This window comes from Anser anser (assembly GCF_964211835.1).
Source record: "Anser anser genome assembly, chromosome: 2".
Lineage (NCBI taxonomy): Eukaryota > Metazoa > Chordata > Aves > Anseriformes > Anatidae > Anser > Anser anser.
The window spans coordinates 33707196-33731433 of record NC_139721.1 but is presented as its reverse complement, the minus strand read 5'-3'; the positions used below and the strand labels follow the sequence as shown (position 1 = coordinate 33731433).

Below are 24238 nucleotides of genomic sequence, written 5' to 3'. Positions count from 1 at the left end.
TACAGTCCTGCGTGAGTCACTTGGGTTTTGAGCCCTGGTTTACACACTTCTGAAATCTCGTGCAACATCGTCACGGCTGTTATGCAGTGATGCTTTATGTGTTTATTACAAGAGGTTTACAAGAGGTATCGATCTATTTTGGATAAATAGATGATTGAAATGCCATGTTGACCGATCTAACAGGGTAAATTTGTAGAAGGTGGTGGCACGGGGAAAGGAAGGTTGAACGCATGCTTTGGCGTGGTAGCTAGTTGTTCATTAGTTTTTAATTGTTTTTTTTGTGTGTGTTTTTTTTCTTTCTTTTGTTTTGTTTTTAACTCATTCTTTTAGCTGCCTACATGTGAACGATAAAGAAAGAGACGACACTGTCATTGTACACATGAACTGATGTGGTTTTACTGCATTTGGCCACATACTTCAATGAAATACGCTGGTACAGAGTGCAGCCACAGGTCTTATCTCTGCTGCTACTCCTTTCACAAAAGAACGACCTTTATATCAACTCTTTTCCTTCCTTGGCTTGATAATGTTGCAATCGTACCTTTTGCCGTTGGTCAGAATGCAGAGATTAAAAACACTCAGTTGATGCAAACGGTGGGTTGATACAACACACAGAATGGGGTGTAGATGTGCTTCACACAACAGAGAGCAGAATCGAAGGGGAACATGTCGCTTGGAGGCAAGACGCCTCTTTAATTGATTATGGCAAGGAAAATCAAATACCATATCTGCTTTTTCCTGGAGTATATCGAGACTGATCATAACTAACATCGCTTCATGTTAAGCAAATACTTGTCATGATTTCAACTTCTGTTTGCATACAACTCTGAGTAGTGCATCTTAAAGTCATACATATTCATATAGAATGAAGAATGCATAATGTCTGCATAAAAAGATAAGCTGTATGACTATATATGAAGACAACAACTACAATTCTCACAGCACTGTCATTGGTTAATTTTAAAATATTCAAGCATTATTTAAAAAACAGTAAGCTGAACTTAAAACTACACTACGAAAAATTGTATAACTGAACCAATGCTGACTTCTTTTCCTCAGTATTAATCAATTTTACAGTTTTTTTGTTTTTTTTTTAACCTAACACTTTTGTTAATTAGTTGTCATTTTAACCTCCAGTAACATGAGCAGATTTCTTCTGCCTCTGGGCAATTGAGTTATGCTCTGATCTTGAGTTCTAAGGGAAATGTTCAATTTTATTTTTTTTCCACGGTTGAATAAACAGTACCATGTATACTATCTCTTGTGTTAGAATAGTGTTGTCTTCACATAAGACTCAAATAATGGTATTAGTCATTCATTTCCTTGTACACATACACCCTATTGCGTGTTGACAGGTTTATAAGGATGCAGTGGCAGCCGTGGGTGCTGGGAAGCTCCTAGACGACAGCCTTTGAATCCTTGCAGTCCTGAGCAATGGTGCCTGAGTTAGTCTGTTTATTGTCTGCTTTCTCTCCCAGATGCTTGACTTGTCTGAAAGATTAATACATTAACAAGAGTGGTAAGGTCCAGGGTTGCACATCTTTAAGACATGTTTATTAGCAGATGGCACATGAGATTCAGAGGTCACTGTGGAAGGTAACATTTTAAAGTGAAACAACAATATTTATGTTCAAATACTATGCTGATGAGATCATATGGAAAAATGTTTCTGATTAAATTAGTTTATAAATAGCCACGATATATCTATCAAAGACCCCAAATGCCACTTATAGTCTTCTTCCTCCTATTCTATTACTCCCTAATTTATTTACTAATACCAGACTTTCTCTTTATGTAAACAGACTAACAGCTGGAAAACAACTTCTATACTGGACAGACAATCGCACTTTCCTGAATAATTGAAAATCCAGTGTGAAACCCGGGTCTATTGTCTACTACTTAAAGCTAATATTCCATATAAGACTTTTTAAGACCTGAAAGGATTTTTAACTTACTTTTAAATTCTCTAGGGTAAAATTCACCTTGCAGACATAAGGACTTACTGGCAGATAACTATCCTATTTACAGGCAACATCATGTGCTACAACATTTTGACAAAAATCATCTTACGCTACTTAAAAAGAATCCATACAATAAACAGAAAATCCTTTTCCTTAGGATTTCTATAGGAAGATTGACTGTCTCATAGTTCATTAGCAAATATTATCAGTAACGCTGAACCTGAAATCCTGTGTATCCTCTCAAACTGTCAAAAACTGTATGCAAATTCCAAAGGAAATTTTTTTGCACAGGTTTAAAAGGGCAGCTAAGCTCTTAATTAACATTTCTTATCTCAAATGCCACACGGGCATTAAAATGCAGAGGATTTAAATGGTACTTACTTTTCAAGTGATCCATTTTCAACTTTCATAGCCCCTTCCACTGGATCCAGTCCTTGTTCTGAAAACTGTTTCAAGGCACTTAATGCTGCCTAAAGAAAAAATGAATTGTTAAGGAAAACACTAACACAACGGTATTAAAACCAAATGGAAGAAGGTGTGTATTTTGTGGTATTTTGCATCCAAATCTTTCCCTGTACATAGAAGCCATTTAGACTACAGAGCTAATAAAGAGGGTACAGAACAGTGCCATGACAAACATGATAAACATGAAAAACATGATAAACATGATAAACTATGTTTGTGCATAGATCTGGGGACACCTTCTTCCTGGGTACATGAGTGACTTCCATTTGTGTTAATGAAAGCTGCATTACCTACATGAATAACACGATATACTTTTAGGATTCTTGCCTTTGTGCCCTGTAAAGTCTCTCCAGCTTCCCCATGTGCTTTCCTAGAGCTTACACTTCCCGGAGCTCCTATGATGTTTGCAGATGATTGCAGAAGGTGTGGGCAACAGGGCTGCAGGGATCAAGACTGGATCTTGAACAATACAGAAGACTGATGTCTTATATATAGGCCATTGGACTGTACTAAGCAAGGTGAACCAATATGGATTGATTATGAAGCACTAACAAAAGAAGAATGATCGATTTTTAGCTCACATTTTACTGCATGATTGCATATTTTATTTACCAGCTTCTCAACTTCATGAGTCCTGCTTTAGTTCTGCAAAGCACATTGTTCCTCTTTCCCCTAACTGCTTTGGCAACAGACAAACGATTTTTTGGTAATGAATTTAGCAAAGGTTGGTTATGAAACTGTCAGACACCTTGTGCCTCACTTTGAAAACACAGCTAGCACAATAAAACAATTGAAGTCCGTTCTGTCTTGAAGGTGAAAGGCAAAGCAGAGTTGAAAACCAGATTTTTCTATTTAACCACTCCCACCTAATTTTCATGTATCAATCACAGGGAAAAAGAAAAAATAGACACTGCCACCCAAGGTAACAACACAAACACTGGAACTGACTGCAGGCCATGTGGCGTTGTTGTTCACAGTGAGGCCAGCAATTGCTGTTTAGAAAATTGGAAGTTGTTCTCTTTTTCATTGTTGGGATAGAAAGAATCTGTCTCTATCTTCTTTTCCCATTCCTTTTGGGCAGCAGGGGCTCTGTCCGAAACAGGAGCTGCCATTGTAATGAAGCACTAGATTTGCTCTCATACTAATTCTTTGCCTGGATTCTCTCAACAGCTCCTTCCCTTGAAAGGTATGTTTATACAACTTAAATATTATTAGACAATGTGTATTTTGGCAAGATGAATAACAGTGCAAAAATTGCCAGGCTGCCCTAAACTAAAAGACCATGCATCCCGGATTTGTCTATAGTACTGACTAGCTGCTAAAGCTACAGAAGGCTGCATGAGGTACTCCCACCCATAATATGTGAAGGTGGAATCCTTCTGGTCTGCAAGGTTTTATGTTTTTTGTTCTAGTAAACAAATGAAAAGTTAAACATTTCTTAAACTGTCTTGCCAAACATCAGATTATTGCTGTTACTTACTCGTCCACTCGTCTTTTGCCATGTGTTCTGGGCTCCCTGAATCTGACAGCCACCCTGCACTCTACTGGCTCATTCCCATCCTTTCACATAATTATTCCCTTCATTTTAAAATCTCTGCTGCCCACATCTTACTTTTTATTACTTTTCCATGCCATTGCTTGTCCCATAGGGGCTGAGCATCAGCCCTTCACCTCAGACACAACTTCTCCCACTAAAGTATCTATCAGTTTTATCACCCTTCAGGTTCCTCAATGAATGAATTCTTCCTTTCCTCATTTTTTTCTGTTTTTCTTGACATTTTGATATATTTCCATTTTCTTGTAAGACATCTCTTTCTCTACCACCTCACAGTGTCTGTTGCAGTTTCAGACTTGTATTCTCAGCTCCTATAGGCTCTGATCACCATCTGCCTTTCCATTCTTGATCTTGACTGAACAGCAAAATCACTAGGTTTGCTCTAGCCAAACAATTTCTCCCAGTGGCAACAAGGTTTTTCATCTACTCTCAACTTCTCTGTTTGTTCCAGTAACCCAACACCCTTCTTTATCCTGATTTCTCCCTTCTGCTCCTCTTCTTGGGATTCTTCTCATCACAGTGCAAGCACTACTCAGAAAGTGAGGATGGGAGGATTTGGGCTCCTGTGCTTCCTTGCACAGGACCGCTTCTGTGGTGTACTTCAGTTGATCATGGGCTAGCAACGGTCTGCACCAAACAAACCAAGGAGTAAGGACTGGCACACAAGAATCTCCTTTCTTCTCATATTCATGTTTCCTGATCAACATTAGCAAAACAATCAGTCTCATTTATTCTTATGTATGGTGTAGCCCAGAAGGCATTCCTAGGTAGCACTGTAAAGAGAGAAGGAAGCCAAGACATCTGCTCCTCCTACACAGCATTATTGCTACCTCATCTCTTTTTCAAACCCACCTTGTTTACATTTTTAAATACCCATTCTTAGCTTCCTGGTCTGATGTGTGAATTGTAAACTTGTGGAAGAACTGTTTGTTCAGGTTGTTTGTTTGTATAGTGGCTTAGATGGAGAGCCCCTACTCATAGTAATAAGTAGTGTCACGATTTGAGATTAGATCACAGGGTGAGCGTGTGAAATACAGAACAGACTGATGTTGATCAGTGGTCACTGAAATCCACAAATCATCAAGAGATTAATTGGACCAACACAATCCTCCTTTCTAGAATTGCTTCGAATAAGCACATTTGTTACTCGCTTCTGCTTTACTCATAGAACGAGCTATTGCAAGGTAATCACATAAATTACAGAGCAGCCTTCATGGTTGCTTTCCAGAAAAAATGCTTTGGAACATCCTGGAGGAACATGAGCCGATGTCTCAACAGAAACAGATCATGAGGGCATCTCTTTTCCTCCCCCATCAAGAAGGGAAGTGCTGAAATACAAAATAATGAACTCCTTTGCCTGTAAGCATGGATTTTTACTATACAGGTGTCAAGGATGTAAATATGGAACACTTAGAGGAAATATATAAAATGAAGGTAAGACTCAAGGTGTTGTCTTAATAAGACAACAAGCATTTTTAATAACAACACAACGTACAAATCCTAATGCTTGTAATCTGTGTAGCCTCGTTTCTCCATCTCACCCTTTTTCAAACCATGTCCTTCCCAAGCTCAAATGTTATCTAAAAGATAAGATCTCAGATATATTTCAGAAACCGGATTTTAAAAGGGGCAAGTAGCAGGAAAGCAGTCCTGCACCTGTATCCCTGAACTTCCAAGTGGAGGTGTCAGGGTGTTTGTGTGAGCTATGCTGAAGAACCAGCCCTCTACATTGTCCTTCATTGCTGGGTTTCTCACCTTTGCTGCTCTGGAAGCTGATGATCTCTTCGAAAGCTCTGGCTTCTCACTACTGAGTCCCCACTCTCTATCTTCTGCCTCAGTCACATATCTTTCCCAAGCCACCCCAGTGTCCCTGGTCTTCCCTTCCTTAATATCTGCTCCAGAGTTATGACTTCTTTCACAGCAGAGGAAAAAAACACTCTACTTCTCCACAAACCTCCCTCTACCTAGGCCCCTTCTTTTTCCTGCTCCTAAATGCTCTCCCATGCAGGAGCTCCAGCTGATCTCAGCTTCCAGAGCTAAGCTGCCCTTCCTCAAGCCCTCTCAGCCTCCTACAACTTACAGCCCCTCGTTATCTTCCAGTTTCCTAATGTATTCCAGGTTTACATGAGATTTGATTTCTTTTGCATGGAAAAATGTCTCTCTCCCCATAGGTCACCTGTGGGGGAATCCTAACTACTTATATCCTGACTTTTGCAACATTTGTATTTTGGGAAAGTTCCTTTCCTTTAAAATGTCCATTAGTGTGAGGTGACTGAAGGGCAGTAGAGGAATGATAGAATGGGCCTTACAATCTCATTAAAATTCCCACTTCCCTTTGTCCCAGTTCTCCCATAGCTCACTTACATTTGGGAGGATCAGCAATGCTGAGAGAAGCTGGTAATTAAACAATACTTTGGACCTTAATAGATGTCCTTAATGGTTCTCCTTGCCCTGTCGTACCCCTAGACAGACATGAAGATGCTGGATTCAGGAAGGAAGCTGGTAGCAGGGAGGCTGTGACCTGAATAATCAGCAGAGTGACACAGAGCCCAAGTAATCTGCAGTGAAGAAGAGTTACAAGCAGACTCTGGGCTAATTTAATCCATGATTCAATTCTATTAGTCCCAACAGATTTACACCACTTGGCTTAAACATAACTTGTGAATGGCAGATAACTTAGGTTAAATGAAAAGGAAAGAAAAGAATGGAACATTTGACAGTGAATCTGGTGAACGATTTCCTCTTTTAAAGGCTCAACACTTCCTTCCATTGATATTTTTCTTACAATAGAGCATCTGCAGAGATACAGAGAAATTTTTCTCTCCCCCAGAAGATTTTACAACTGTTTTGTGAGAGAAGCCCCATAGGTTACAGAACAGATGTCCTTACACATTTCTTGTATCACTTGTTTTCTGTGTAGCTACAACAGTGCCAAAAATACGATGCCAACAGGATGCACTGCACTGCTAGCTGTTTGTCTTGGCTGCCATTTCCACTATTAGTGTGTGTGTGTGTGTATCAGGATGGAGATGGATGTTTCCAGTCATTTTTTAGCTTTCCTCAAGTCAATTGGCAATTAGTAAATAGCACTGAAACTTGTGAATATTCTTCCTGTTTTTCACCCTGGGGATTAAGTGTCTTGTAATGACAATCTAGTAACATTAGATCATACTTTTAGCAAGAATTGCAGACAGGCACTATACTACTCCATGTGCATTTAAGCCCACATCCTCATGATAAATTTTCCATGTTTGTTTTAGTATGTGGCTTGTGTTTTTCCTCTTAAATCTATATTGTATTTCACATTATTCTATGAAACTGAAAATTGTAAAAGTTTGTTGTTCTCTGTGGCCCTTCCAGTTGACTTTACCAAGGAGGTCTGAGACAATCATAATAAATACTCTGCTTAGTACTGTTAATTTACTGGTGAGATGTCTCCTAACCTCAGTTTTCTAAAAGCATGAAAAAAAATATTCAGCTTGGCCTTCATCAGTGTTTTCTGAAGACGTAAAATTAGAGGCAGAAACAGTTATCGTGCAACATTGAATGAAGTCAGGGTCCAGAGTGGATAATGAAGGACAAGATTTTATTGTATTTAGTAGCTGGGTCTGAGTTCAAGGTTGAATCTGCAAATGACTCAGTGTGATCATAATGCCTGTAGCCACATGACATATATGAACAAATCTCAGGCTGCACTGAAAGCTGTGGCAAAAATGATAGACAGATAAATCCCTAGTCCTTGATTTCACTTGCAAGCCAAAAGCCTAGAAAAGAGCAGAGTTGGTGTATGAACTAATCTCCCAACAGTTATATTTACAAACACTCAGTATTCATCTGCTTTCTACGCTAAGGGAAAAGATGCCCCCCAAAGCAAGGAGGCTCTTCCCTGCTTCCTGACTTTTGAGGCCTCAAAAGACAATATCATCTGCGCAATAACACTGCAGCAATGCTGCCTGCATCAGTAATGAGATGCACTTCATGACTTTTTAATATGAGGCTTTAAATTTCACATTTAAAGGCTATTGAAAAAAAAAAATCAACAACAACATCACAGCTGTTGAGGTGAGTTTGAGGACTTAGTGTCCCAAAGCAAAGCAACTATTTAAATTTGTATGTATTTAAAATTATTGTTCTTGGTGATTGTTTTTGCTTTCTCTTGGTGAAGATATTTTTGACCACGCCTCTACTTTGCTTTAACTTGCCCACACCCAAAATTGCATGCACACACAAATGCACAAAGGGTAGATATATTTACACGTGTAGACCTAGATACATACACACAAAGTAGCTAAGATTTGACTCCTCCACACCTACGTTAAATCCTCCTTGACTTACCTGGTTGGCAACATACAAGCTAGCCAGAAATTAGCTGACAGGTATTGCAAACAAATTCTTTTTCCCAACAGCTTCTGCTGTAAATGAATTCACTACACTGCATGCAATAACTTTTGTTAGGAGTTCTTGCCACTTTCCTCACAATGTGCTGTTCTCCCCAGATGATTAGATTTCATGTGAACCAATGTTAACATCTGTTTAAAAATTAAATTCAGAAAGGCTTTTCACATCGTACAATGTAAACCTTAATTAAATGACTTTAAGCCCTTTCCTCACACATTTTATGATACGCATGAAAAATGGAAGGTTATAATCTGATTAGCTCATGTAGTTTACATGGAAGTAGCGTTTTCCAAACTGATTAATCTCTGCACAAAGGAACAGTCACCTGATAGGCACTAGAATTAAGGCTACTGATTGCACCTGTCAAAAGAAGGAGGTTGGAGGATAGAAGGAGCCCAGTATCTTCAAACGAAGAATGATGATTCACGGATGTAGCTTAGAACAAGTCCCACGCAGTAGTTAATACTACCCCCAGGCTACTCATGCAGCCAGCACTTAAATGACACGCAATCCACATACAGCCTGACCTTGCCAGCTTTCTGGGGGGTAATCCTAACGTAAGGATTAACTGTTCTTGAACATATTTTCCGACATATTAAGCAGAGTTTCTATCAAAAACAGCCTGCATGTTACCTTCTTTCAGCTAGTTTTATCAGACACGTATATTCACAGTTCAAATTCCTCCATGCCTCTCAAAATTCCAAGTGGATGGAGTGAAAGGAATTCAACATGGAACTTGATTTCTGTAGATCTTCATCTTCAAAAATCTACTTAAGTAAAGGGGATGGTTGAATTAACAGTAGAGAGAATCAGGCACTTGTTTATTTCAGCATGTGAACTACCACGCTAGAAAACCAACAGCCTTTCTTGGGACAATACAATAATTCCAGAAGTAATGAATAGCAAAACATTACATTAAAACCCAAGAAACAGCTGCATGATCATCTGAGCTGAGACAGTTCCATTGCTTTAATGGTGATTCAAGAGTTTCTAGCCATGAGGAGAGAAAAACATACTGAAAAGCACCTAACTTTTAAAATAATGAAAAGGTATGCTTTTTTATGAAGAGTACCTGATTAAATAAAACTGAATATGAAACTTAACACTGGCGTAGGACAATCTGGGGCAGAGAGGCTAGTCTATTTGCCAAGTTTAGGTTTCATACTTACTTCCAGATAGGTGTAAGAAATGAAGGGATAGCTAAAAGATCTATAAGGAACTCAGAGAAGAAATGTTCTTAAATCTTTGTTTTCTCAGACTCTTTCTTCCTCAAGTGTTCTCAGCTGTGAGGAGCAACATTTTCAAGTGCTAAAAAAATGCTAACTTTGCATTTACAGTCTATGATGGAAACCATCACTTCTTTCTGAACATCTCAGAAGAGTTTTCAGGTTCAATGCCAGCATCTACTGAGGTCTGTCTACATCCTCTAACAGTGAAGCGAGGTGTGAAAGTTCAGCCCAATTATCAACAGTTAAAATAAGTCCTGATCAAGCCTCTTTTGTCAGATCATTTCAGTACCTCTTCAGTCTTTACTGGATCTGATTGAAAAGTCTGGAAGTTCTTCTAAAGTGAATTTATTTCTCAATTCAAAACATTTTTTTTTCTTCAGTTGTTACAATTGAAAGAATAAAGATGGAAAGAACAATGCATCATCACAATTTAATAATCAGAATGGGGAAAACAATTTAAAATTTAATTTCCAAGCATTTAGACTTTCACCAGACAGCAATTAATATTCAAATCAATCTTGCTTCTAATTTTGTATCTTCATTCAGAAGCTATTTAAACACTAACTTTCAGAAGGAGGTAGAAACCTAGGTAATATAGGTGCTTTTGATAATTAGAGACTTCCAAATGAGAGCATTTAGATGGCTAATTAGTGGATGGGTAAGTAGGGGTAAATCATAGAATTTAGACAACACTCAAAAATGGCTGAGAAGCTGCAGACAAAAATTACAGGAGATTTTAAGGAACATGGCTTTAAACCTAAAACTGAAAACAGCAGAATGTATATCCTCAGGCAAAATGCTGCACCAGCAGGGAAGAAAGGCCATGAATCACTGTCTCTTTCATCACTGATGGCTGGAAAATATCCTTGTCAGCTGCATTCTCAGAACAATTTAGTTTATTTAATTATTTATTTATAGGCATTTCTACACATTGCTGTGTAGATTTGCAAGTCCACTGTCATTAACCCTGTGTGTATTGCGGGAGAAATTGAGCTCCTGATTTAAAATAAGTGGATGGGGGTTCTTGGCAGTGTAAGATTTCTGGGTGACTTTGAAAATGCATTGGAACAGACAATCCCCTTCGTCTGTGTGACTGCCACAGTTCCATCCAGTTTTGAACATCACTACCACAGCTTTCTCAACATAGCTAGCAGTACATAAACGGGGTAAAGACCCCACCATTCCCCACTAGGGAATGGGCCCTGACCCATATTAGTAGTGTAAATGTAGCCAGAACTTGTTTTAACAAAATGGATGAGTTCTAAACTGAGTTGCATTTTAACAAGATATAAGCATTTACTCTGTTATCTAAGCAGTTTTCTTAGGCAACTGCTGATTTAAAGTCATTTAAAAAAATGGGTGTTAAAAGATTGCTATAAATTTTCAGAGAAGATCCACAGCAGAATTGGTATACAACAAAGTAACGCAAAAATTGGTATAGAAGATCCACAGTTAAATTAGTGTACAACAAAGTTCAAACTATCGAGTGTTACCCAATGCTTATTTCAACATGGTTATATTTCCACATAAAGTAAACTGAACTTGTAAAACACACTCACTAGTGTTTAAATGCTTTTCATCTCTACTTGCAAGTGTCTTCTTCTTCATGAAACAATATGGCACAAAGGACCAGGGGTGTTTTTATTATTCCTGTTTTTAAAGATAAGGAAACTAAAGTAAAGGGAGGGTGCATGAGTACAAAAATGTATGGCCCAAGGTCAGGCAAGAAAATAAGAATCACTTTTACTAATCTACATGCATTTTATCATAGCCCAAGACAGACAGAGGGAGATCCTGGAAAAAAGAAAAAAAAAAAAGTAATGATAGAAAATAAAACCACAGGCCTCATTGTAGCCAGGACTTTCATTCAAATAACTGATTCCTTTCACTACCATCCAGCAAGGTATAATCTTCCCATTAATGTTAAACACTTTTCACAATCTAGCAGAGAAAAAAACTCACTTTAAAGAGAAGCAGGCAGGTGAGAGCCTCTAACAAATTCATTTGTTTCCTTAAATGTCTTAGAGAATATAGTGTTTTTTTCCCCAATGTTTTACTGTATACAAACATATATATTATTTATTACTTAAACATTTGACACATTATTATCTCTAAAGACAGTAGATTTAGTTTAGACATGGGAGCGATTTCCTAAATATCAGATTCCTTGGTTTTAGCAATTTTAAAATGAAAGAATGTTTGTTCTTTCACACCAAGCCCATTACCTTCGATTATAAGCGTGTGTCAGTCTAAACATGACTAGAAACCTGAGTTTGAAGACAAAAGCAACAGATTACACTTAATGCAAGGGGCTGCCCATTGGCTCATTCAAGCAGCACATTACAGCTTGAACAATGGGGAGTTTAGGGCTGTGGATTCTTACATTACTGCATCTCTAACGAAGCCCACATACTAAATTGCATGCTATCTCTGCTTCTGTGTAACTCTACTCCTGCAGCCTGCGTACAGGCATTCAGAGAAGGACACTTCCACCCTGAAAACACTAGGGACCAATCCCCCTCTTCATTCTCCAAGTCTCATTTTACAAGTGTGCATGTATGTCCAACAAAGTACCAAATCTAGACTGACAGCTAAAAGTGTTATATTTAGGGTATATGGCATGTAATCAGAAATTTGAGTGTTTCCAAAAGACAAAAGTTTTTTTTGATTCTGATCTCAGTGTATTTTTATACTGCTTTAGCTGGTATTTTTCTCCTAATTGAAGATGATCAGAGTCAGGCCCATTAAGCTACAGGCTGAAAATCTCATCTGAAGCAGTTCATAACGTAATTTTGTCCTTGCTAACTGTCGATGGCTTGTCCTCATCCCATTTTAACCTACAACCATCAGCTCCTTTAATGGAAGTGTCTATAAAGATCTTCTCTAAAATATGCTTTTCCAGCACACTTAATGTCTTTTAATGTCTTTCCAATTAAATCCAGATGTGAAAAGCTTAAGGAACAGTTCTCAGGACTGAAAAAGATGACATAAATCTTGCAGCTGACAGAGATCCCACTGAGCTCAGTTGGGGAAACTCACAGAGGACTTCTTGTGGGCCAGAAAAGCTGCTGGGTATAAAGACAGATGTGTATACTCCTATTAAAAAATTTTAAATAAAAACTGACTCCTACAATGAGGTATCCACAATTATCAGGGACATTACTAACTCAATCCCTCAATGTGCTGAGCACATCCTGTGTGGCACAGATTTCCCTCATCTTTTTGGGAAGTTTATCAGAGTTGAAGGGGGTCACATCTGTTAGGGAAAGAGCACCTCACCTTTCAGGATTGCAGCTCTTAAACCAGTGGAGGGGCTGATTCTGGAAAATGCTGTCTGTCTTCATCTCATACTGCTATCAGCCAGGAGATAATGTGCTCAGCAAAGTGAAACTCTGAATTTCTTCCTCCTTTACCTCCTCCATAATTAGGTTAGCAGATTAAATTGCGGTTTCATTACAGAAGAGACCCCAAATGTGCTATTAATTAGAAATTCTTACTAATCTGATGGGAAACTGGGGCATTCCTAGTGACTAACTACCACTGATGGTCAAGTGCTGTTTGTGCAGCTGTCAGTTTGGGGTTTATTTTGCTGTAATCACATGTATACTCTCAGATTTTTTTTTTTTAATTTTTTTCTTTTCACAACAGTAGATCATCTTATTTTGCCCCTCCACAACTGTTTGTAAATGCGGGTTCAGCTCAAGCCACATCTTTCAGGTAGACAGGAAATCTCTTCCCACCCCCACCCCCCCCAGCTTGTGTTAAATAAAGTTTCTAGATAACTGCCCAATGCTAACAGCTTCGATACTTTCCTACACCCTGCTAATTTTTTTTTTTAAATTGGTAAAATATCCAGACAGATCAATGCTTTTTAAAGAGCTTCATGCTCATAAGAAGCAAGAAGGAAAAAAAGGAAAAAATGTTCCAGCACAGAAGAAAAAAAAAACATTTCTAATTGAAGATGAAGTTTGGGTCCATGTTTATTAATGACAGGGACATCAGCAGAGATTCTTTGGATAGTATTACTTAGTTTCATTTTCCTAATGTCCATAAAAAGGACACAGTTAGCACAGTTTGTTGTCATGAGTGAGTGTGTGGAAACATGAAACTAGATAACAATTAATGGATAATCTTGCATACTCATGTACAACAATAAACAATCAGATATGGGATTTAGACAATAGTGCAAGCCTAACTGAAAATGTCAGGCTCCTAAACACCTGGACAAAATACTTGAAGATAAAATTCCTCCAGATCTCTGCTTGCTTTATTTTCCACAATGGCCAGCACTTTTCAGACCATCACTCCTGCAGGGCTGAAAGCTGGATCTGACTCCCACCAAATCAGTGTTTCATGACCATCACTCAGGAGACACGAGGAATGCCCTTCCCTTGGAATGAGCTGCTGTCTCCATGAGGATCCCAGTCTTGGCTAGCTCGGGAATGAGCTCAAATCTCCTGTGCTTTGCTGCCAGGGACCACCAGGCCAGCTCTGATTTATTGCTTTTTCTTTGCAGTTTTATGATACAAGAATGTTCACTTGTAATTACAATAGCATTTTGTTGGCTCCCTGCCTTCACTTGGGTATGCACAACACCATATCTTTCATTCCAGCCTTTTTATGTCAAGACCCAAATTTTGAGAAGAAAAGCACATCAGAAGTATTATGAAGATGCTGCACATCTTGCTATTCCTCAAAGAGGTGACTCGTATGTATTTGTTGTTGGGGATGCATGACCAGCTGGATAGGACACTGAACTAGGAGTCAGGAGGAGAGCTGGTCAAAATTCTCTCTCAGAAAAACACTGAATAAAGAAACAAACCTTTTTAAGAGAACATGTCAGTTTTGAGGAAAAACCTTCTAGGTCCTGGACAGACTCTCCAGTCAAAATATCACTGACAAGTGCCATACACAACCACTGGGCTGATGAGTATGCTTGGGGTGACACATTCATACTTGCTTGTTCTTCTGTGTGAAAAATTCCAGGAGGTCTCTAATTCATTTCAAAGTGAATGAAAATACTTGAAATGTTGATGTGTTATGTAGGATAAAAAGTCTGTTACATTCAAAAGAGTGACTCTGCCACTAATCTGCTATGTGACCTTGGAGAGCAAATTTAGCTCAATATTTTTCAGACATATCCTTAGCTCCTGACTTTGAGATCAAGTAGCATATTTAGATATTTTTTTGTGTGTGTAAATTTGATTTTGTCAATTTCAGCAGAGGTATGCACTTCTTCATAGGAAATTCCAGGTATTTTAGATACCATTTAATAGTTAACTGTCAAACAATTTCCAAGTCTTTTAAACAAAGAATACTTCTGTGCTACTTTAATTTATAGTGCCGTATATGTCCCATTTAAAGTGGCTGTGATTAAGAAGAAACACCGAGCTTAGATTTTTCTACTAAATGAGAAAAGTTTAAAGCCAATAAACTGTATCTAGGGTTTTAGCTGGGAGATGAAATAAAGGGCACATTTGTTCCTGGTCACTGAGTTTTTAACCTGGGTCTGTTGCTCCTGCTGTTAAGCTCCTATACATTCCTTACTAGCACATAGCATCCAGCAATCCCCGCTCTCAGAGTCTGGAATTAGAGGTGAACTGCAAAATAAAATAACTTTTGGGAGAGAGTTAGTGTATAGCAAGTACCACACATTCTGACAGAAGAAGGCAGCTGCAAAGGTTAATTTTAAAAAGAGGACTTTTTCCACAGACATTTTAAAATTTTAAATTAGATGTATAAATTCCAACTCACCATTTGGATCTGAGGATTCTGACAATATCTGGAAAATGTGGAATGTGCTGCTGAATCTGGTGGATAAAATGCCAGCTGTATTTCACCCAGCCTTTTAGTACAGCAGAGGAGATGTTGTGCCTTATGTTTCTACTCAGTTTTCTACCTCAGTTGTGCAAATACCTTTCAAGTGCCCCAAAATTCATCTTTACTGTACAGCAAGAAGGAAAGGAAAAAAAGGGTTTTCTAGCAACAAAAGAAAGCTATACTATTTTTCTACCCCCAATCCTTTTCCATACTTAAATTTGTATTTTCAATCACATTATGTTTTTTTTTCAATTAAAATATTTTAGCCTGACTTTTTACAGTACAGGAGCAGTATCATGACTTTATTGTTTCTCCTTTTACCTCACAATCCTGTCTTTCAAGGGTATTTGAGTATTTCTTAAAGGTGAAATAGAAAATGGAGAAAGCTTAGTAATTACTTCAGTAATTCATCATTTCAATGATCAAGTTAAATGACAGCATCGCAGAAAACTCTAGTAAAACATTTTTTCTGCCTAGTCCAACGTTGCCATTGTACACAGAAATTCAACCATTTCTTTAGCAAATGCATCTTGAGGTGAAGGACTAGTCCTCTACTAAAATCAGTATGAGTTATTTTCCCGTTCATGTTGTGAAGTGGCAGATGAACTTTTTACCATATTATTTCATATTTTCTATTGCGTACAGCTCTCCTTTTTTAATGGAAATGCCAAACCTATCTGAGGATTCAACGTCTACTTCCATTTGTATGTTGATTTAAGTAGGAACTGACTGTGTGTACCTGGATTTGCTCTACAGTCATTAGTTCCTGCTTCCAGCTATTACTGCAACATAGATAGAAAGATAAAAAGAGTACTAGCGGTGAGGGATGGATCAGGCACTTTCAGTCACCCCCATGAATGCTGTCCTTCATGCCTCTCTGCTAAGAAGGGTATACACAGGGTACTATGTTGCCCATAAAGTGCTTAAAGTGAGACACTAACAAGCAGGAACAAGATTTTCTCAAGAACTCTCACTTCTTAAATTCAGGAACTTCTCCAACTGGCAGCTCAGCAATGCAGATTAGGCACTCCTTGACTCTGATTAACTGAGCTCTGCAACTATAGACCTGCTTTTCCTCCATTTACAGTTACAGTCAGATATATATATATATATGTCCAATAACTTTACTGAACAGCTGGCTTTTAGTCTGGAAGATCTGCTAACGGCTATTTTATCATTTCATCCTAGCACCTATTATTAAAATACATTAACCACAGCTGTCAAAAAGAGCTTATGCAAAATCTTGCTAGTTACAAAATAACCTGTCAGGATTAGATTCAATAAAGAATTTAGGTGCTTACAAATTAGGCACTGTAAGAGCAAGGTTTTAAATAGCACATCCTTGGAATAAAATCAAAGGTCTAAAGTTAAGTACTCGGTTTCTTTATTCAGTGTGAGACGAGAGTCAGGTTTCTCTGGAGGATGACCCAAGAAAGCCACATACTGAATATGGAGCTACCTGCAGGCCATGAGGTGCTCCAAACCCAGAGGTGAACTCCTGCTCCTCTCTGGAGTTCAGTTGCAAATCCAAGACCACAAGCAGAGGACCTGGGAGCTTGGTCAGACAGGATCTACCGACACAGATTCTCCTCAAGACAGCTGGCTCTTCCAGGTCTTCTATGGACCTGGCCAGAGCTCACTGGTTTCACTGAAAAGGTGATCCCCAGAGGAGGAGGTAGAGGTGAGACTCCCCTTTTTGTCAATGGCATGGATGTGGGAACACTTGTCCAGCATATAAGAGAGACAGATTTTAGTTTTCTGAGCTTTAAGCAGGAGACTGACTCTGTAGGCTAATGATACAACAGTTAGTGAGGTGTCCTGGGGAGCACGCCATGATCCCCAGATAACGTCTGTTCTTTACCCAGTTCTTACTTTAACACAAAGCTCAGAAGTGATGAAAGCAGAAACTGCAATCCAGTATTACTGCTTCTCAGTGCCTTCTTTAACCTGTAGGATACAATAATATTCCTTATTTTGCTTTCTCTGTGTGATCCTGTGTATTTTAATTTTTTGCTATACAGTGCCTCCGATTACCTGGGTAGATCCATAAAAAGCTGTACTTGCCACAGAGAATCTCCTGTGTCATTATGAATACCTTCAGGCTGTGGAAGGAACAGGGCCTGAGTTCACGTTTCCTCAGTAAGTTTATGTTACTGTGTAAAGCATGGAAACCACTAGCAACTACTCCAACCACAGCTGAAAATAAAAGCCTTCAGGATGCTATTTTGTCTAATATTTTTTTCATATTTTTCATTTTAATTACCATACTGCTGTATCTTAATAAGAGACTTTATTAAGATAAATAATTGTAATCCTTAATTAGTCAAGCTGTTTTTATGCAAATGAATTCCAATAAGCCTGCTCGTGTATTCAAACTCTATGAGAGGATTTCCAGGATCAGACTACAGTTTTACTCTGCCATGATAGAGTAAGTTGCTTAAAATCAACACACTCACAGTAAAATAAAAAAATACTAATGTAACAATAAAAGCAAAAATACTAATGTAAATTAAATGACACTAAAACATTATGCCCAATCTTATTTAGCTCTAAGATTTTAATACTTGTAGCCCTCACATAAACAAAACAATCTTAGCATAAAGGAAAAGCTAGCTTTGTAAGGCTGCCACCAGAATGGGAGAAAATACACTCATAACCATGCATATTATACAGCAATATTTCTCAAGCACAAATAAGACCTAACTGAAACCATGCTTGAGATAACTGTCATGCTATCAAGTTTCAATAAAGAGAGGAGGAGATCAGACTTACTCTTTCCTTCACAATGAAATCAGTATAAACAAATCATATAATGTTTGGACACCAAACTCCTGAAACAAAGAAGCCTAGAAAATCTCTTAAAACCACCCACAGACTCTGCATGCTGGCCTGTGATTATACAACTGGAGAAGATCATCCAAACTGCGATGTAAACCAATGTCAGTCTGCAAATGATAGTACTACAATGGTTCTAACAAAAAGTAAAGCGAGGCCCTGGAACAGTAAGGAATACTTTTTATGTTTATCTAACCATTTTCCCCATAAATGAGGAATACTTTTTTAAACTTAGAGAAAGAAGACCACTTAGTCCCCATGCTGAGGATAATAGCTCTCTTGCGTGTCTTTACTAAACTGCAACACACATCCAGCTATACAAAAAGGAGTCTGGGACCAATAGTAAAAGAAGTCTTCCTAATGCACTCTAGTGCCTATTGCATTTCAACCCGTTCCTCTGTGAAACCATCTTGTCCTCATATTTACTTGCTATTTGGGAATATTCAGTCTAATTTTTAGAGAGATATGTGCCAAATAGCATATCTCTATCTCCTATGGCCTACACACAAAAAGAGAAGCTCAGATGATGAAATGCTTTCAGTTTTCTCAGGAAAATTCAGTGTTTCTGTAGACCATACTTACACCTCAGACATTTTTCTCCTTCCATGGCAGCCAAAAGCAAATTATTCTAGATCTGAATAAACACGTCCCTGTCTAGAAAAGATGTGAAAGAGTATGGCCAATTCTCTGTCTATGGATGTTGCTTTGAAAATATAAAGCACCATGTACTTTCAGGTTAGGCTTCACAAGGTGCAACTCATACAGTATTAAGGACTCTAAAACACTGGATTAAACCAGTTGCCCTGAAGGCAGGGTCTGTGATCTATCCATTTTTGTCCTGTTTCCACTCAGTTTAATACTCTATAAGGCTGAAAAATATTTTACTCAAATCAGAAGTTAATGATATGACACACCTACCTTCCCTTTCCCAAATGCTCTGAAAAGCAGTGGCATTCCTTTCTTTCTAGCTATGCCACAGAGGAATTTTATCATTCATATATACTTAGTAAAGAAACTTACTTCATTAAAATCAACCACCCCTGCAAATTGGTTAATAATTTATATTTCCTTAACATTAATCTCATTCCGGTCTTTAAGCTACAACTGACTAAACTGTAACTTGGTATCAACCATGGGTATTAATCATACAAAAGAAAACAAAAGAGGTAATGAACTGACAAAGCTTGTTAGTCTTCTCCAGTAAGAGTGCAACAATTAACAATACAGTGAATGAATATAATCATTCAAATGCAGTATAAAAAAAGCTCTGTATAAAATAAAAGGTATGAAGAATGGTAGCTGACAAAAACTCAATCTTGAGTGAAAAAGTCAAGCCATTTTTACACTTAACAGACTGTGAAAAATACCTTAATTATAAAGAAGTTATAATTTGTATTAAAATGAATGAAATGCTGTTCTTAAGAGAGTATCTTCTGTGGTATTTACCTAAAGGCTGTTCCCTCATATTGTCATATATGCTTCTTCTATTGCTGTATTGCTCACATTTCATCTTTTCTAGGTCTTATTTACAATGTTGTGCACAGCTAAAAGCCATGCTACTTGCAGTAGCACATGTACAACATGTACAACTTGCAGTTGCATGTTGAGTTAACAATGCATTTGTACATGAAGAGTGTTTTTCAGGAAACATAAGAAAAGATAATCTTAGCTGCTCTTAGTGATCAATAATTCTCTTGTGTTTAATCACAAGAAAGCAGGGCATAGATGAAGAGCTAAAATCAATCAATTTTCCCCAATATTTTGATATTAATTTCAATGTGAAATTCTAACTTACAATGCCTATAATTTTAATATAAATTATTTTAGATTCTAAAGGCAAAACAGATTTTTTTAAAATGTATTTTAATGTTGCACATTCAGTCAGAATGTAATTCCCACCCTTCCCTAAAGAAGGGGCAAGAAGGAGTTTTCAATAAACTGCGACAATCGTATGCTGATATTTTTTGCATCGTAGCTATGAGTTCACAATATACACTGCATATTTTAATAAATGACATGCTTACTTTGCTAATAAGTTCTAAAAAGAACAAACCCCTCCTTATAGCAGCTGCAGCAGCCCAGATGCCACAAAACCAGAATGCCTCTGCTATGCAGGGGAGCGGCTGGCTTTTCCTTGGCGTGACCACGTGGAGATGCCGGCTTGCGCCAGCCATTCGCAAGTACATTGTACACTGTGGGGTTTGGACACAGGGCAGGGCAGGAGTGTGTGCAGAACTGGTTTAACGAACAAGACAGAATTAACTTATGTGTTGATGTACAGATGGCAAAGGAGTTTCAGATCTGGTTTGCCAAGCGGAAAATGGCAGCTCCAGCCCCGTGCCTTAGTCTCCCCATTGCACCACAGTGCAACTGCGTGGTTTTTCTGCTTTGGCAACAGGATTAAGCTCTAGCTCTGAAAAATTGATTCCATAAAGAATACAATGTGCACGTGCTGAATAACAAATTCCCATGTCATCAGAGTTGATTGTTTCTGATGAACAGCAAAGTTTGGCAGGCAGAAGAACTGCCCCTTCTGTTTGGCTTGTGGGAAGACAACATTATCTACTGTTTTCTCTACAAAACTCTTAATACACTGTTTGACTAGCAAGAGCAAGCAACAAAAGTCCTGATCTCTCCTGGAAAAGAGTGAAGCTTCTTCTTTACAAAGTGTTGTGGAAGGTAGTACTAGAAACCCCAGATTTCCCAGGGAAGCAGCAGCACAAAGCTGCTAGCCTCCTGCCATATTACTCTCCCTATGCCTCATACATGCTTTTTACCAATTCCTTTCAGCAGTGAAAAATCGGTCACCATGCCCATTTTATTGTTGTGCCATCCATCTGCAGGTTGGCTTGGCTAATACGATGGACATTGAGAGAGCAAAGCACGAAGTCTGACTGATGAAAAAAGAAGAACCAGGTTTTTGCCCCTAACACCCTGTAACAAGAAAAGGGTGAGCAGAGGGTGAGCTGAGTTTTTCAGATCAGACAGAAACTGATCTGTGATCCTCATCATGCAAATGAAGGACTTACTCATGCAGTTTTCTCTTTGGAGAATGCCACCAGGCAGGAGTAACTTGACAGCTGTGCTCTCACAATAGCTAGGTTGGATTCCTGTACACTCTTCAGTCCTGTGCATTGTTTTATTACTTTGTATTTAGATGTACAAAACTCCAGGCACCTGCACTACAGAGCATTAAACCCTATATCTACTAAATCTGCCAACACAGAAGCCAATTCAACTGGTGGATTTATTTGATGTGGTTGCTCACTGGGAAGTGGATTGAAAGCACAAACTTCTCCCAAGCCTACCACTGAGGAAACAACTGTAATATTTTAGTGATGTGGGTAGGACCCAAGTGAGTGACAGAGTAAGGAGAATTTGCTGCAGTAAGTTATTTCTGAAACAAAGAAACAAAGTTCCTTTGTTCAGTTTTAACACTTTTCCTGACTTCTATTACCCACTTGCCTTTTCCCATTCCCAAGGAAGGTTCCATTAATCATCCTCTAATGGAAACACTTGTGTCTGATCACTGAGCAGTGGACACAGGCACAGTCTTGGGCACGCACTGAACAAGAAGAAGCCCAAGGGAAGCCCAGCTGAAAAGTTTGGGAAAGCAAGGATGCCTTTTTAAAATAAACTTTGGAGAGGTCAGCAGGACAGCAAGGGGTCAGCACCAGGCAGCCAGTGGGTGGATGGCACAAGAGAAAGACAACAACACTTGTCATTAATTATATCTGTTGGAATGCTACACATTTTCCCCCCCAAGTGGTAGTACTCCAGACGTCCAAGCACAATCTCTCCCACGTCCTACTCGACCCCAGGCAGGGCACATGCCAAGAAGCTTTCATAGAAGCCAAGAAGTAGCTAATACAAGCAGGAGTTAAAGAATTTAAATGTGTCCCTCCACTTTGAAACATTTCTTTTCTAGTTTAAAGCCATCCCATCCTATCTGTCTCCTCTATCAGTGAAACACATATTTTTTTAGAGGTAAATATGGCTAGATTTCTGTGCCCATCCTCAAGCTAACAAAACTCTGACTTTCTTTGGAGAGGAATAACTACTGGAAACTGGACTGCTCAGAACAAGAACTCCACTAGTAAAATTGATCCTGCAAAATCCTAATACTATGTACCACTTTTTCAGGTCTAGCTGTATCTGATTTCCTTTTTTTTTTTTTTTTTTCAAAATGTCTGCAAATGTCAGAATGCATCACTGATCACTGCATGCAATTTCGCGTGCCTTTCTATTGCAAAACTTTGAACTATCCTTATAGTAACAAGTAATATCTTTTATTTTAATAAAATCCCCAATAAATTGTTGATGGGAGAAGAAATTGCAGGCTAGTAATGCATGGACAGATCCATTCTCATTTTACCCTGCACTCACCAAGGACATGCTCAAAGTTCATTGTCTTCTGTGAGCGGAAGAAGAAAGATATCTCTGGAGCATGATGTATCACATCCCAAATAGGTAGGTGGGAGAAATCAGACTCTGGAAATGCATCTGTCTGTACTTTCACTGCAGGAAAAACTATGCAAATAGCCCAACTTAGAAGCCTTGCAGTTGACTGAAAGTCATGCAAGATGTTGACTATACAGCTTATGAGAAAGCTTTGAGTATTAGAACTTCAGCATAGTAGGTTTCAATCATAGAATGGTGTTACTTGTTCATATTGTAAAAATTTCTGCCCTTTTCTGCAGCTTGGCCTGAAGTGTCTCAAAGTCAGCTAGTGGGGTTCCTTTGTGTAGATGGAACAACAAAATGGAATCTGGAGGGGATCGTGCTGGAGGAGGGTGGGTGTCCCCTGTGCACTGCAGAACTGTGGTTTGCACTAATGGAACTAGACAGAGATAACAACTTGAGCAGGATTGATCTGGATATGCTAAAGCCTGCTAATGGATTCAGATTATTATTGGGGAAGAAATGAAAAGACAGCACTGGGGCCACTGAAAAGCACTGTGCAATTCTGCGGCTTAAGGAGAAATTCCCTCATGGTGCAGGGAAAACCCTTACCCTAAATCCAGCTATAAAAATTGCAGCAGAAAACTATATATATATATATAATATATATATATGAGAACAAGGAGATCTTTAGAAAAAGAGAACTCTTCAAGTAGATTTAAAAAATAAAAATAAAAAGTGTGACTGTGTTTTCACTTGAATGATGCATCAAACTGAATATTCAAACTGAGTATTACAGTCTGTGTGCTTGAGATCCAAGATGGAGTTTGGATCCACAGTTCCAGAGCCCAAATTCAACCACCATAAATTTTTGAGAGTTTTATTTACCTCTTCCTCTGCAGTTTTCAAGCTTTCATATAGTCATAAAACATGGGCAAAAATAGGTTCACTCTACAAACAGAAAAATATTGTGGAAGGAAACATATGTTATGGTACAGCACAGTATCCACAGGAAAGTATTAATCATTTTTTATGAAAAAAAAAGGGAAAATGAAAAACTACCCAGTGGTGAAAAGTAGTAGCACTCTGGAGTTATTTATCTCTGGATAAAGAGAGTTGTTTATCCCTTGATAAAGAACTCTGGAGTGACCCACACCTCTTGGCACTCAGAGGTTCAGCACTTATTCTCCGGTCAAATTATTGAATGAGAGAGTTAAGAAGAGAGACACATAAGTTAAACATAAAAATTTAAAAAGCAACCCTTCTTCTCTTCTCAGAAAACAGCAGCAAACAAAACAAAGAATGAGCCTGGTTGTGCTGATTTAAACCATTTGCAAAGCTGCACTTGTGAGTTATGCTTGTATTAACCAGAGACCGGATACCAGGCATCCTTTCCTACTTTGAGAAACTTATCATATCTAGAAACTGCTTCTATAGGAGATGGAGAGAGACAGGTCTAAAATACAATGCAAATAAATTGAATTCACTACTCAAAACACCAAAGGGAAGGGAAAAAGAGACCTGTCCAAATCACCAGTTTCAAAAAGAAGCACCTTCAGGTAGCATAGTTCCTC

General features: G+C 38.4%; 1 protein-coding gene across 2 annotated transcripts in view; it reads right to left on the bottom strand.

The window, feature by feature from the left end:
* Positions 1-371: 371 nt before the first annotated feature.
* The window catches only part of STAU2 (staufen double-stranded RNA binding protein 2), a 168185-nt gene continuing 144318 nt past the window's right edge, over positions 372-24238 (bottom strand). For both annotated transcript variants that reach the window (XM_083822663.1, XM_083822665.1), the window contains 2 exons: positions 2343-2431; positions 372-1491 (listed from right to left, as the gene is read on the bottom strand). In XM_083822663.1, the coding sequence (XP_083678789.1) occupies positions 1398-1491; positions 2343-2431 (183 nt within the window). In that variant the 3' untranslated portion in view covers positions 372-1397. The remainder of the gene's footprint in view (positions 1492-2342; positions 2432-24238) is intronic.